Here is a 15,803-nt window from a genome sequence, read left to right on the forward strand (position 1 = left end):
GGGATAAGTTATAGCACATTATTGAAAAAAAAAAAAAAAAAAAAAAATCGAGCTCGACAACAACCTGCATTTGAATGCTGTCTGGGAGAGCCGGGGCCAATCCACAAACCAGTAGCAGTTTAACAAGCACAGAGAGGGAAGCAGTTTCTGTTGCAGTTACAACAGCACCTCGGGTTGTTTGTCACTGCCGGTAACAATGCAATCATTATGATAATAATAATAACAACAATAATGATAGACTGTAAAGTGGGCCTAATTCATACATTAAAAGTAAAACGTAAAAATGTAATTAAAACTTTGAACAATCAAACTCATAAATTGATAAATAAATTCATATCATATAGTTCATATCATCCCATGACTCCGATTAGATGCAGGTCTTTAAAATCAGGTCGTCGTGTCCATATCTGCAGACCAATTAAAGCTTCTCCACAAAATTACAATTGGACAAAACAAACACAAAAACAAACAAAATAATATTTTTTTTTTAAAAAAACAACGCAAAAAGCTCTTCACCTCCCTGTTCTACTTCTCCTCTGCGCTGCGCTTTGCCCACCGAGAGGAAAAAACCCTCTCCAAGCTGATGGTCCCTCCAAGATTACCCTATCAGGTGCAAACCGCTGACATGTTTCCACCCACCAACAACAAAAAAGCCTCTCTGTGCCCAAATCTCAAGCCACAGACGCACAAACACCACTGACAGGCACTGCTGCGCCATCATCAGCCCCCAAAAAACCTCTCCAGGGATCCGCTGCCGCTGCTGCCACTGCAATTTCCACACAAAAACACAACTTTTTTTTTGTATGCCTGGATAAGTTTGTTTGCAGACTTTTTTAGCGACTTTTTTTGTTTGTTTGTTTTTGGTGGAATAGCGTTTTATCATTATCCGCCGCTGTTATTTTTTTCTCCTCTGCAGCACTTGGTAGAATAAAATGACCCATGCAAGGTGTGTGAGTCCCCCGCAGGTACGGACGGAGTTGAGGAGCTTGTGATCTCTGGAGCAGCAGGATTTGGATTGTGGGACAGCTCGGGCTACGCTGTAGGTGCGCAAAACTCGAAGGATATTTTTTAAACGAGGAGGTTTTTTTTTTTTTTTTTTGGAGAGGTCGAACACTGAATCCTTTGCACGCTTGGCACCGATTTACGGAGACGTTGCGGGATTTCGAGCAGCGGTGGAGACTCAGCTGAGAAAAATAATCTTCTGGATAATTCCCCCCCCCCCCCAACAAGGAAGCACCTAATGTTGCACTCCGTGACTCTGCTCCTGCTCTCCGGTGATCTATCCTTATACTGGGATTCAGTCTCCTACTTACCCCCGGAGGTGTGTGCGTAAAGGACGCGCAAGGGGAGCAAAGCGAGAGAGAGAGAGAGAGAGAGGGGGGCGATTTCGCCGCCTTTCCTGGGGCCCTAAATCTGTGCAAGCAGGTGTATTTCAGGTGTATTTCTGCAAGTCAAGATGTCTCTGCTGCCTTCGAGGTTCATATACCTGTAAGTGTTCCACATCTCCGTTTTCTTATGCACACACAAATCCATGCATTCTTACCAATAGAAGTCGCCAAAAGCTTCATATTTGCGCATTGCTGTCATTCAGGTAGGCTGCGTTTATACTTCATGTAATTGCCTGTGTGATTCACTCCCCTCCTCCCTTCTCTCGTCTTCTCTCTCCACTTAGGTGTTTACATTTTCTGGTGCTCTATTTCCAGCTACAGGTATGTTTACGCCTTTGTTCAACTCCTTTTTTTTTGTGCGTGTGTGTATGTGTCTGTGCAGCTCTTCAACATGGATAATGCTGCCGATGGGTATAAGGTATTTTCAGGGTGGTCCCTAAATATTAAATGACTTGCTTTAATTAAATCCATATGAATTAGGATAGAAAAAAAAAAAAAAATTGCCTTTATTTTTCAAAAATAGGCCTGTTACGCCAAATATATCATACAAGCATATAACAAACAAAAGAGGTGATAACAAAGTACAGCAGATTTACTGAAGAAACAACAATATTATATTGAGATAGCGACAATGAAAAAGGGACTATGAACGTAGCCTAACCTAACTCACTGAATGCTCCAAACAGTTCCCAGCATTGAAATTACAGCGGCGTTGCTGAGACATGATACAGGAGACGAAACAGAGCCTAATTATTGCAAAGAGATCCCTATAAAATTCCATATGCAGACAGACTAACACCATGTAGTGATAAAAATGCATAATAAACAATTCGGCACCTGGAAAACGATCGAGTGAGGCGTATCGACTGTTTTGTCCCCCGTCTTAATCTTCTGATATCTGTAATCAATACTTCCAATCTGGCAAAAAAAAAAAAAAAAAAAAAAATATATATATATATATATATATAATAAATAAAATAAAGTCTGTTGTTTTTAATCTGTAGTTCAAGTAGCAGTTTCAGTGTTTTTACAGCAGAATTGTGTAATAGATATTTTGATCCCCGAGGTTAAAAGTTGTTCTTTGAACAGATGGGCTCGTTTGGCGCTTGTTGCCTCACTTTTTTTTATTAGTTGCGTCTCACTTTGAACAGTAATGATTTGCAGGCATCCACTCACCTAATTGAGTGAGCGAGAAGATGCGGAGAGCACGCTCCTCCACTCATAAAGCTATCTGATCGCTTTATTGGTATGACGTGTGATCATAATATTCCACATGCTTGTTGTTTTAAATTCATTTCTCAGCGTTATGATCTCAGATAGAAAAAAAACCAAAAACTGCAGATCAGGCAGCATCCCTCAGCCCTTCTTCGACATCATAATCTCACAGTTGGTAACATTTTAATTGTAGTAGTTTTTATGTAATTGTGTCTTTAACAGGTCACAAAAAAGTTTTTTTTTTTTTTTTTTTTTTTTTTTTTTGTCAGAGAACACTAAATCATACCAAGCTGGAGAGTTAGGATTTGACCTTTTGGGACAAATAAAAGCCTGTGTTAACTGTGTAAACTACATTTTATCAGTTACACAACGCAATTTTTTTTTTCTCTCTTTTCACTTAGTGCAGCTAGTATCACCCTGTCCTGGTCAGGCAACTGTTAGCTCTCAGGAACAAAATAACAGGTCTCAACACAACTGGAGTACATCTGTAGAATTCTCCAGAATTTCAAATGCAATTTCACAGGGCTAAAATAAATAAATAAAACCCCAAACTTTGAAAACTGTGCTCTGATTATTCCAACAGAGTTGGCACAAACAAAGCTATAGTGTTGACTGACCACACCTCACATGTAAGACAGGATGAAGCTCATGCACAATGTGGCCCAACAGAAGTATTAGATGGACTGTTGAATGCTATTTCCTGATTCGGTTATTTTATTTGTGATGTGGGTGTGTGTTGTGGTTTAGAAAAAGTCAGATTATAGATAAAGGCATTTATAAAACAAAGAAAAGGTATTGTGCCTCTCTGAGTGGTTTCAGCCTAATAATCAAGCTAAAAAAAGAAGCAGGAATAGCCCTTTATCTGCAGAGCTTGCCTCTCCAGGTCACTGTTACAGTCAATGGGTCTGTGGTTGTGATTTTACAAGGAAAACAAACAAAAGAAGTAACCACATGTTAACTTTGGATGTTAACTTTGAATCCACTGCCAACATGTGCGCCTTTCCCTATTTGTGTGTTTGTCTGACCCCGTCTGTGTGTGTCAAGCAGATAAAAAGGTGTATCTTAGATGGATGCGACAACTAAGCTTCCTCAGTGAAGATGAGCACCAGACTTTTGAAGTTTCAACCATATCCGTTTTCATGCTATGTCTTTGAAGAAAGGAGACAGCGTGATAAAAAACTTTTGTCGCTTGTGTTCACCTCAACCATGTGCTTAGGCTTGCCTTTCCCTCGACGCGAAAATGCAACTGTCTACCAAACACACTTTTATGTTTGTTTAGAGATGGGGGAGATTTGGGATAAATCCCTCAGCAGCCCAGTTAGGCCATGTTTTGTTGTGTGTTTGCTCGTCAGCTTTGAGGCTCATTTTGAGAGAGAGCTGACAACATGATGATGCCAGTGTTTGACTTTTTAAGTGGATGCATCATTTTTCAACACATTTGTGTCTTGTTTGGGACGAATCCTTTTCTGTTGCACACATGTAATTTTGAATCGGCATGTATTTAGTAGTAATCCATCTTATTTTTTAGTAACATCTTTGATTTTGCATTAGTGTTTTTGTGGTGCAGAGGTCACTTGCCATTTATACAGTTTAACTGGTAATATAACGTCTTGTTCCTTGAATAAAAAGTCATGTAGGAGGCGGCTGTTCATGTAAACTGCTCCTAAAATGGAATACCTACTAAACACAGACTGTGTAGAACGGCAAACACATCTGTCACAGAAGTGTGCTGGACATGACAAATGCTTGTCTAGAATTACATCAATTGCACTGGGTTATCATTTCCCTGATCTGACTTGAACGTGCCTTGTCATGCAGTAAAACTGTCTATCTCCTGATAGAGTCCTGGTCCAGGTTGAGTTTAGGATTGACAAACTGGTTGAGGGCAACAATTCTAGCCTTGATTCATATTTGCCATATTGTGTCCACTGTAGTTAAAAAAAAATCATGGCTGTGCAGTTATTTTATACAGGTTGTGCTGCATGTTAGGGTGAATCTGACTTGTCGAAAAAAAAGTGGTTGGTCTAGGAATTATGGAAGGAAATTTCAACCAACCATATCAACCATAGATAAGTTTGACACCTTTGCCTTGAAAAAAGGGAAATTATTATTAGAGAAACACATAATCTGCTATTCCCAAGAGATATTGGGCATAAAAATGATTTCCCAGATAATAAATCCTATTAAACAGGTAGAAAAGTCGTTGACATTTGTAAGTTCCCAACAGGCTGTGATGCCTTGAAGTCAACACCGCAAATTTGTTGCATCAGTAGGTAATGCATTTTGATATCCAGCCTCTCATTTTCTACACTGCCTGGTGCCAAAAGTAACATTACGGGTGTGTTTCCTAAATGTCAAGATACAGAAGCTGTGTCCCACTTCAGGGACTGGATTCTCCAAGGTCCACATTTTTAGACCGAATACGTCATAACAAGGCAACAAGTCCTTCCTATTTCAAAGACTCTTGCCAATGCGGCTGAGAAATGCTGCCTACTGCCGTATCTAATGATCTTTCGGGCATTTGTGGAGCAAAGTCTTTGTGTAAGCTTTTCAAGAATCCACAGCTTGATGAGTTGATTCTTGAACGTGTCATTAGTTTTGGTTTCTTTGAGGCAAAACCACTTCATTCGTGGGGAAAGCATAGGGTCAACCTTGTCTTTAGGTTTTCTGAAGGACCCATTTCCATGGACAGCGTTCTTCACAGGGTAGGCACCTGAATTGGGGCACGACTTGTATGACACCTGGTTCAGAGAAGCCACGTTGGGAACCGGATTTGCCCTCAAATTTACAAAACTTTATTTTTCCTCTTTGAGATTAAGTTTTCATCTACTGTAGCCACAATTTCCCATCATGTTCACTACATGTCATTAATTTACTGAAGTTAGAATAACAAGGACTCAGGGTATGTAATGTGTATATAATTAGCCACCTGAGAACAGCCACATAAAAAGCCATTACTGTGCAATTACCACCCCATACAGCTGGGGCAATGGGATCTTGGCTTGAACTGAGATTCCAGGGCTTCTGAAAATATACGTTTCCTCTTGCTCTTCCACATGTTGGGTGACACAGTTGCTTTTCTGACATGCCGATGAAGTCCACGATTTCCGCAGGTTTTATGTCAGGTCTAAGGTGACTCGTAAACGTTAGGCTAGTGAATTCTGAAAGGCAGATTGGTACAATTTAATCGAAAAATTCCTTCTACATGAGTGTTTTTGTGGCTCAAGGTGCCTCTTGCCATCTCGGCCTTGTCTTCCGCCTCCTGCGCTTCCTAATTTATGGACCCTGCTTCGCCTGCAGGCAGATATTTGTTTGATGATAGTGCAACAGGTCTGGATGCTTCAGGTGTATAATTGCTAGTGGCTTGCTTGCTTGTGGAAATGGAGCACAGGTTTCTCAATATCGCCCAGGGCACATAGTATACTGCTCTCTCAAAAGAGACAGCACAACAGTACACTTGTTCTGTGGGATTTATATTTCATTAACACATCTTGTAGGATAACTAGGAGCTTGTAAATGCAACGCATATAACATGTGCCGGTTGAAAGCGAGGAAAGAAACACTAAAATGCCACAGTCATAATTTCCAGGTTGTTTTTAGCCCCTGAAGCACAATTTTTTGACACAGCCCATAAAAGCAACAGCACACATAACTATCAACACCTGTGTTGTGACGATCTCTCACTGTCTCTCCTCCTTTCTATCTTTCTTCATCTTCTGTCTCTCTCTCTCTCTCTCTCTCTCTGCTTCATCCTGTCTCACACCACTGTGTAGGAATCCCAGCAGAGCTCTGCTGATTTCAGGTTTTACATTGAGAACCACACAAGGAACCCGGACGACCTGAGCCGGAAGCAGGTCCGGATCTACCAGCTGTACAGTAGAACCACAGGGAAGCATGTCCAGATCTTGGGGAAGAAAATCAACGCCAACGGAGATGATGGGGGCAAGTATGGTATGGGAGAACTCCTGTGCATCTCACTTGACACTTTAGCTAGTCTGCTATAACAGAATAAGAAATCACCACCAGCTACCAGCTGAGTTCTTAATGGGGGGTTTACTCTCACGCCTCCAGCCACTTTGGCTGTTTACTATCCATTGTTTGGAGGTAGTTTTCCATGCTCTGTGTTTGGCTTGGGCAAGAGTGGATGGTGACTTTTGGAAGCCACCAACTACTGGTTGGGGTGGATGAAAACATGTTGAAATTGCTGACCTTGCAGAGGATGTTTACTGCAGCATTTGGGTATCCAGAGCAGGTCTATTTTTATTTTGATGGATTTTTAGGTTAGCAATGTGAATTTTTGTCAGAATACCTAATATGGACCAAAATTGACTTGTTGGTTTCCATTCTGCAAAATATTCATCTCTGCTGGGTTTTGCGTTTTAGCCTATGGTGTTATAAGATCATGTGTCATGCAATCCTGTGGAATTACTCAACTGTATTGTCTCATAAGGTTGAAAAAAAAATTGATCATGAGGAACGGGACTGTGATTGTCCATGTTGGAGAGTGCAAAACAATTGTATTGTCCTTGAAGGAGCAAGACAAATTTGCTTCCCTACGCAGTGGTTTGCAATGGTTATTGTCATTTAATGTCACATGGTGATTTGGCACAATAAAGCAGTGTGAAAGTACCCCATGTCAACTTGTAAATGTTTAGCAATAAGCATAAAAATAACACAAAGTATTTTTAATCAATGAATTGAATAGTTCAGGTACAATTGTGCTTCTCAACCATAAATATATCCTCTTTGCTTTCTGTGTGGACTTGTTCACCATTTCCGATCAGCACAATTGGCAGATGAGTAAATTGATGGTCATTCAAGCCCTCTTTGATGCAGAGGCACAAACATGAGGCAGAAGGACTTGTGTTGTGCCTTCCTGCAGATATTTTGCTTATAACAGCTGACTCACAGCTCTAAAATTGCTGTTCTTGAATGCCTCTGAGTGAGTGTGTTCAGTCGCAGATGCGCCGAGGCGAAGTTTCCTCACTGCTTGTTAGAGCTTGAGTGGAAGCAGATCCAATTTTTCCCATGAGGCCTTGCCAATTCTGCCCTCCGCCCCTCCTCCCGTCCCCCATCTCCTCCTCCTCCTCCTCCTCCTCCTCCCCATCCAGCTGCAGTACCTGGCACCTGTGAACTCCTTTGCACTCACTAATAATGCTCAAGAAGACACTCTCCTTGCTCTAATCCACTCTCCATGAAGAAGTCCCACAAACCACCACAGAGGAAATATATCGCTTCAAGTCCATATCTGTGCAGCTAAAGTGAGAGGCATTGTAATTCTTCTTAGGTATTAGCATAGCATATTCATTATTTTTAAGAGACTAGAACAATCCCTTCCCAGAACAGTCCTTTGTAGCTGATGCATGTTGTCCACTTAGACCAGACGGAGGATCACCACAAAGGCTTTTAAACTGATGAAAGTTGCAATCTGGAATTAAAGCAGGAGCTTTCAGTGTTTTTGACAGGTGACCCCACAATGAGGTGGATAAATGTCCATGGCCCCACATTGTTCATATTGCACCGATGCACGAAAAGGAAAACACTGCTCAAAAAAAGAAGAAATGGAGCTTCATAACCCACAGTCTACAAAGTAGATGAAATATTCAGTTTAAAAAATACCCACAGCCAATATACAGCATTCTGTTCTGATCAAATCAATTAACCTTTTTCATGCTTCAGACTCAATTTTTGTTATTTCATCATCACCACAGGGCGACCTCTAAGATTCCTGCACTCAAACAGCTTCTGAGAGATTATCAAAGTGTAGTGTTCGTACATTTCCAGATTTTTTTAAGGTCATGGATTATATGGATTATGGTTTTCAAGTGCTTACATTGGAAATAAAACTACCGCATTCCCTCCTTTGTAAACTAAATGCTCCTTGTTAGTGGTATTGATGACAGCGTGATTCCCCTTAGTGTTTGTGTTTTAATGGAGCTATGACTCAGGATTTAATTAAGTTTGCCGAAGCCTGCAGCTGCCAGACTATTCATTGTCAAAGATCAAACCATCAGTGGTTTACTCTGAGAAAAATGAAGATAGGGTTTGGCCCGGGTTGTGGACAGAGGACAGCTTATAGCACGGAGGAAAATATTGTTTTATCTGATGTTCTGGGTCGAAGCTTCATACCTGAGGTTAAATTTTTGGGTTTTTTTGCAAAACCCACTCACAGTCAAAAAGGCCAAAGTGTTGTCAAATGACTCCTGATTTGACTTGCAGAGTAGAATTATCTTTTAAAACATCATCTTGTTGAATATTTTTCCTTCTTAAGGACCCCAAAAAAGGTTTAGACGGATCTTGTCAGCAATAAAGTCAAACGTGGTTCTTTTTCTCCTAAATAAGACATACAAACAAAGAAACCTCTCAAAACTAAAGTCGGAATAACTTCTCTCTTTTTTCACTTTCACCTTTAAGACAGGTTTCCTTCTTCCCACTTTCCTCCCAAGTTTGGATTTTAGGGTTGTGGGGGGAGGAGGGGAGTTACTTCTTGCCCCCGAGCACGTCCCATCCCCTTCGTCTATTCTTCCTTTGCTCCCTTGAGCGCTACTGAATGGCCCTGTGTGTTAAACAAATGGATCATCTTAACTTTTTGATTGAGTGAGCACAGACTAAAGGGAACTTGAAACCTAATCCTGAGGGGCACATAACCGCTCCACAAATGTTTGGCAGATCTCCTTGCTGGTTGAGGGGTGAGCAGAGACAAAGGTGACCTCGCAGGGGTTAACATTTGGGTCGGGGAGGGGGATCGAAAAATAAAAAGAGCCGCTAGGATACGTCTTTAGAGTGGATTACTGCTGTGTCAGGATGAAGCGATGGTGCCGTTGTTGTTGTGGTGCATATATGGTAATATTTAGGGAACATTGGTATTTCACTTAATTTACCCTTAAAAGACTTGAATTATTTGCTTTGGAGACCCATAATTCAACTATTTTTTTGTTAGAAAACAGGCTAAAACATCATATTTTGCCAAATTCTGAAAATGTCCTAGATCTTAGAGAATTTCATCAGTTGTTGATTTTCAATTAATAAAATCAATTATTTCCCATAATCCTTAATGCGATTAAAGGGATTTTAATCTCTGTTACAAATAATACTGGTGGTTGACAGCTTTGTGGTGGTGTATATGATGAAAACTGGCAATGTTTTCATGAAGTATCAACTTTATAACCCTAAACTGTTAACAATTTCATTATTGCACAATGTATGCTAAATATCAGAGTTTTTTTTATGAGGCTCATACAAATCTAGCAAAGAGTTAGCATTTTGAATTTAAATACTTCAGTTTGCAGGACTGGACATTTTTAGGTCTTGTCCATCTTGGGAATTTCTCATCAGTTTTGTTTAAATGTATGGATATACTTCAGTCATATTTATGTGAGTGAAAAGATTTATACATGCCCTTAACAGAGTCTATTTTCTCTTTTTTTCCAGCTCTTCTTGTGGTCGAGACAGAAACCTTTGGGAGCCACATCCGAATTAAAGGAAAAGAGAGCGAACATTACATCTGCATGAACGAGAAAGGCAAAATAGTCGGAAGGGTGAGTGTCGGTTTTCACTTCGAGAATATTATAAAAAATGACTGATCCTTCGGTGAAAGTTCAATATTTTCAGTGACAAGACTGATCGGCCATTTTCTAATACCAAAATGAATATTTTAAGGGAGCTGTTAATCCAGGCTGAATTAAACACAGCCTCAGATCTGCTTTCTCCTGCTGTTTTTGTACACCCTAACAAAACCCCTTTGATAACTCACAGCCATTCTTCCATTACGTAATCGGCCTACTCCTTTGACACTCGATCAGTCAATTACGGACTGCAATCACCACAATGCATTGAGAGACTAATGGTCACTTAGGAGGAATGCCATTGCAATTATATCACTTAGTCACACCAGGTGGCCACAAACGCAGGATGTGACTGCATGTGACTCTGTGGACGACCGCTTCGATATGGAAAAGAAGTTAATATTTGAAAACGTATACTGTTCTTCAGAGGCACACATGTGATTTTCTTGCATTAATAACTCATGCTGTCAGCATTGGTGGGGCTGCAGCAATTCACACAAGTTTTCACTCTCTCATCATGGTCATCTGTTAGGAGCATGCATTTTGAGTTTTAGTTGCAGGGGCCTCATTTGTTTAAAAAATGTACTTTGACTTCCTCCTTTAAACCACTCTAGGATTATTTTATTAAAAAAAACAGTATAAAATGACATTTAAATTATTGATAGTCTTTAGTTTTCAGCTTGAATAATGATAAAAAATAAGTTGTACTGTAAATCACAGAAATTTGGAGAGAAGCAATTAAAATCTCTAGTGTTGGCAACAAGATTTTTAAAGGGTCTTTTCACCAACGTTTTATTTTCATTATTCTTCACTGCCACCCCAATTTTAAGAATCCAGCAGCAATGTGTTCCTCTACAGAAACAAGGTCCTGTTAATCTGGATAAACCACAAACTGCACTATGAACTGCTAATGTCTCTATGAAAGCTTTTGACAGTGACGTGTAATCCTAAAAGTATTTGACATTTTTATTTGTATTTAAATGTCTTATGAACAAAAATATGAAGCCACATCTTGCTGAATATATGGTTTTATATCTTACACCAACAGGTCAACATTTTGGGAAATACACTTTGCTAAAAGCTGACAAGAAGATTGATACCAGTCTTTTATCTGCTAATTGTGTATCTACTAATTATGAAGCTATACAGCCAGGAAGTACTTAGCTTAGCATAAGGACTGGAGGCAGCAGGAAACAGGTTGCATTGTCAGGCAACTAATGGCAGCTCTAAGAAGTCACTGCTCCTGGCAAAGAAGTAGTCCAGCACATAACCATCCTGTTAAAACTACAACTTTGGAGTGAGCCAGGCTAGCTGTTTTCCCAGTCTTTATGCAAAATCTAAGCTAACTATGTCCCAATACTAGCTAACCGTTTAGCTTACAGACATGGGACTGATATGGTAATTGGAAAACGAATAAGTGCATCACCCAAAATGTGAAACTGTTTGCAGGTTAGGGGACTGGGCATGTGAACTTTTGCATTTTACCTCAGTTTTGTTAACCTTAGTTTAATCTTTTCTACTGTGAGTGAAACCTTCAATTTGAGCCAGCTGAGCTAACTCTGTCCTTCAATGACATTTTACTTGCCTGAATGTATGTTTTAGCCAACCCTCCCAATTCTATAGATTTGTGAAAATGATATATTCACCTTGTAACATCATGTAACGACATGTAATGAACTGTTGATTTTACACGAAACTGGAAAATGCAAAAAATACCAAAAGAAAAGCAAATCACTCTGAGCCACAATGCAATGATGTAATGGCAATAAGCAAGACTGTTAGCTGAACATGGGGCCACGCAGCTATGTTAATTATTAATCAATGACCTATTTTATTTTCCTCCAGCCCGATGGAAGGAAACAGGAGTGCGTCTTTGTCGAGGAATTCCTGGAGAACAATTACACAGCTCTCGTGTCGGCCAAGTACAAAGGATGGTACCTTGGCTTCAACCGGAAGGGGCGGCCCAAGAAAGGCTCGCGGACCACGCAGAGGCAACAGGAAGTCCACTTCATGAAGCGCCAGCCAAAGGGCAGGGTGGACCCACTGGAAGAGTTTCGTTTCACCACAGTAACTAAGCGGACACGAAGGGCTCGGCGATTAAAACCCAACCCCAAGAGGAACTGATGGGACCAATGGGACAGCACTAATTTTCCTCAAGGGGGAGGAAAAAAAAAACTGTAACTGAAAATCTCAAGCTTCTTGTCTTAAAAGAATCACCTTAAAGACTTCACTTCTGTAAAAGAAAGACAGAAAAAAAGAACAAAAAAAAAGTCAAAGATGTTTTATTTTTGTATTTCAGGATGACTGAATATTTCCTAACTCTTGGATTCTTCTGGGTTGATGTCATTGTGCTAATGTGTCTGTCATGTTATTTATACTGGATAAACTAAAGGACCTTGAGAGAATTCCTGTCGCTGTCGTCCTCAGCTACGTTTGAACTGCAAGCTGAAGGCGTACTTTCTTTTTGACAGTGGGGGCTGAAGCAGGAGTGGACGCAATGTTATAAAAATCAGCCAACTAGAGATTTATTGGAATACCTGTCGGTTTTTGTTTGTGTTGCCCCTGACAACGCGGATCCCATACTTTCCACTGGAATCAGACACCATGGAGACGGAACGGAGAGAGGTGGCAGTCGCAGGTGACACTGTGCTGCCGGGATGACTGTGTAGCTTTGAGTGCAATATTTTACAGGTCTCTCTCTTTCCCTCTCTCTCTCTTTCTCTCTCTCTTTTTTTTTCCATATGTCTCTCAACCTCAGCTTCACTCGTGGCTCCTGGAATGCGCTGAACCCTCCGAGTACTGTGTGTGATTTCCTTGACATTTCCATGCAGCTTGTGATTCAGCTAAAACACGACATGCTTTGACTAGTCAGGCACCAGCCGTGGCTTTAGTCTTGTTTAAACAGTAAGAAAAAAAAAAACTCAATACAAACAAAAAAATAACAGCTGATGTGATTCATAATTCCACAGAGTCTTCCAGCTTCATCACATATAAGAGATGGATGTTAATCCCTTTTGTCTCCCATCAGACTCACTTTTCCAACAGTTCTTCATCGCATGTGTTAAACAGTTGTTCCGGGAAAGGATACCTTGATTCTTTGAGTGTGAGCTAGCTAATATTTTGGGGTTGGTGATGAAGACTTCCTCTATCTCCTTGTTCTTTAAGTTTATCTTTATCTAGTCTGATTGTCTGGGTTCAGATAATCTCAAGAATTTTTCAGTCAACGCTGAGCTTGAACTAGGCTCTTCTTCTACTTCTTCTTCTTCTTCTTCTTCTTCCCGCAATCATCTTTTTGTTTCTCTGAGCTCATCATCGCTCCTTTCACTGTCATTGGATGAAAAGTCTCAAAGATGCTTTTGGAAAGTGTAGCCCTGTGCTTGTTTGTCAGATGAGTGATCCACACAGGAACACTGCAGCTGATCATTTCATAAATCCACATGACAATTAAGACTTCCCCCCTTAAAAACCCAGATGACCAACTTGTCCAGGATTCAGGGAACGTTTTTTTCTTCGCAACATGTGGTAGAGTTTGTGTCTGAATCCTAAAGGGAAAAGTCTGTGCTTCTAGCGTTCCTCCTCTCACTGACGACAAACTCCGGCCTCTTTTCACCAGTAGTATGTATTCACCTGTCTGCTGGCAGGTTTTTGTATGAGTCGCTACTAACAACATGACACATTTATGATTTTTTTTTTTTTTAAACAAATGTAAGCAAAAATAATTTTATGACTATTATTAAGATATTTATTGCCTCCCTTTGTAAATAAAATGTGATGAGTTTTATTTGGCCTCTGTTAATAAAATGAGGACTATATTTTAAAAAAACAGGATCTATTTTATGTCTTTATTGCACTGTTAAGAAAGGTAAATGTGCCTCTATGTCCTGGTTTAGACTGGAATTTGATGTTGTGCACGTTGAATATCATGCTGCCTAAAAGAGAAATGCTGCAGGTAGCAGCGATCGGTTGGACATAGAGTACATTCCCTTCTCTGCATACTGCCAAGGTATGCATTTTTATATACAAACCCAAAGCGTGAAGACTGCTTTTAAGGTCAGTGGTTTTTAAATTGAGAAAGGTCTATTGCAACATCGCTGAAGGCTTTTTATATCTCTGTGGAGGGCAGTGAGATTTCACAGTTGGTGCTTTTTTTAAACATTGATATTGTTACATAATGACATGTAAGCATTTCTGGCGAAGAAAGTAATATTTTATCTTTTATCTTTGCTTTTGTCAAAAATGAAGATACGTGTGTTTGTGAAATTGGATTCATTGTTCAATCACAGCTGTAGGAAGTGGCACAGGAGTGACAACATACACAAATTCACATTATTTGTCTAGCGTGAAGGACATGATATGAGATGCACCTTTTCTAATCTTTGAGCACTTAAAACACAACACACTTTGATGTAAATGCTTCGTTTTCCAGACACAGTAAACACAGAATATTTTAGACAATTTTCCATCTTTTAAAAGCGCCAAAGGAATGTGGAGTAGCATGTCTTATAATGCTGTGTGCTGGAATGATGTTTACAGTAACCGTCAGACTGAAAGATGGCAGCTTTGAGAGAGAAAAAAATACTTTTGTTTAAATTCCTAGCAATGCTATCAGCCCCCCCCCCTCTCCAACTTCACTCTACTCCGGTAGTTACCTCCAACAGATCCAGAAGTCCCCCCGCTCCGTCATGGGATTGTGGACGTCTGGTCTGCTTTTAGAGGTGGAAACATAGTGCTTGATGTGTGACCCAGTGATTCACCATTAACATAATAGATCAGTGCTGAAGATCCCGCTTGTCTGGGGAGACGGTGCGGTGGTGGGTGGTGGGTGGGTGGGTGGGGGTGGGGGGGGGGGGGGTTAGTGAGAGAGGCTAAAATGACTGCGGGATGTTTTATGTTCCTTCATCTTGTCTTCATCTCTTTCGGCTGCTTACTATCTCCTCTGTGGAAGAATGATGACAAAAATCCTACGACAAGCAGCAGTTGCAGACAATAATATATATGAAATCTTTCGCAGCAACAATTAAAATTGCCACTAATAAAAATGTTTAAAGCACTGTTTCCTATATAAGTGTTGTCTTGTGCATCACTGTTGGCAAATATTTGGTGCTCAGAGGTTCTGGAAGTTAAAATCAGCCTTGTGCATGGTCAAGGAATTTAATCAATGCAAGTTTTTTTTTTTTTTTTTTTCTTCTCCATCTGCATACTTCAAACTTGACCAAGCACAGCCAAACTGCATCTGGATATATTGACATTTAAACGAGCACCAATGCTTCCAACGCGACGGCCGATTCGCAATAAGGAGACGACATTTTTGCATAAGCCTCCCGCTAGGCTTTTCTCTGACTCAACCTTTGATCATTGGAGGCTAGATGGTCTTGGAACTGGACCAATAACTTCAAAATGAAACATAGAATTCCCTTTTGCAAAGCCCAGCCCCTTTTCAAAGGAGGTGGAATCTTTAAATGCAGTCCTGCTTGCCAAGTAGTTTATATTCTATTATTAGAAAATCTCAGCACATTGAAACCGTGCACAATGGGTACAGTATGACCAGAGAGCAGTGTCAATGTAGAGAAAAACTCTGTGGTTCTGAATAAGTTACACACATTTTAGTGGAAGAACCAAAAGTGGTTCTCTGGCC

At 40.3% G+C, this 15,803-nt stretch overlaps 1 protein-coding gene across 1 annotated transcript; it reads left to right on the forward strand.

Annotated features, from left to right (window-relative positions):
- The first annotated feature begins 674 nt into the window (after nucleotides 1-674).
- Nucleotides 675-13,991, forward strand: fgf24 (fibroblast growth factor 24). Its single transcript, XM_071458074.1, has 5 exons — nucleotides 675-1,488; nucleotides 1,673-1,709; nucleotides 6,377-6,554; nucleotides 10,035-10,141; nucleotides 12,014-13,991. Exons 1-5 carry the CDS (start codon nucleotides 1,457-1,459, stop codon nucleotides 12,290-12,292), a joined length of 633 nt encoding a protein of 210 aa, XP_071314175.1. The 5' UTR covers nucleotides 675-1,456; the 3' UTR covers nucleotides 12,293-13,991.
- The last annotated feature ends 1,812 nt before the right edge of the window (nucleotides 13,992-15,803 follow it).

The sequence above is a fragment of the Trachinotus anak genome, unplaced genomic scaffold (assembly GCF_046630095.1).
Source record: "Trachinotus anak isolate AG129_WGS33_773 ecotype Australia unplaced genomic scaffold, CSIRO_AGI_Tana_v1 ptg000021l, whole genome shotgun sequence".
Classification (NCBI taxonomy): domain Eukaryota; kingdom Metazoa; phylum Chordata; class Actinopteri; order Carangiformes; family Carangidae; genus Trachinotus; species Trachinotus anak.

Coding starts and splice junctions, on each gene's coding strand:
- fgf24 (XM_071458074.1), top strand. CDS start 1,457: ATGTCTCTGCTGCCTTCGAGGTTCATATACCT. Junction 1,710..6,376: donor TGCTCTATTTCCAGCTACAG/GTATGTTTACGC, acceptor ACCACTGTGTAG/GAATCCCAGCAGAGCTCTGC. Junction 6,555..10,034: donor AGATGATGGGGGCAAGTATG/GTATGGGAGAAC, acceptor CTTTTTTTCCAG/CTCTTCTTGTGGTCGAGACA.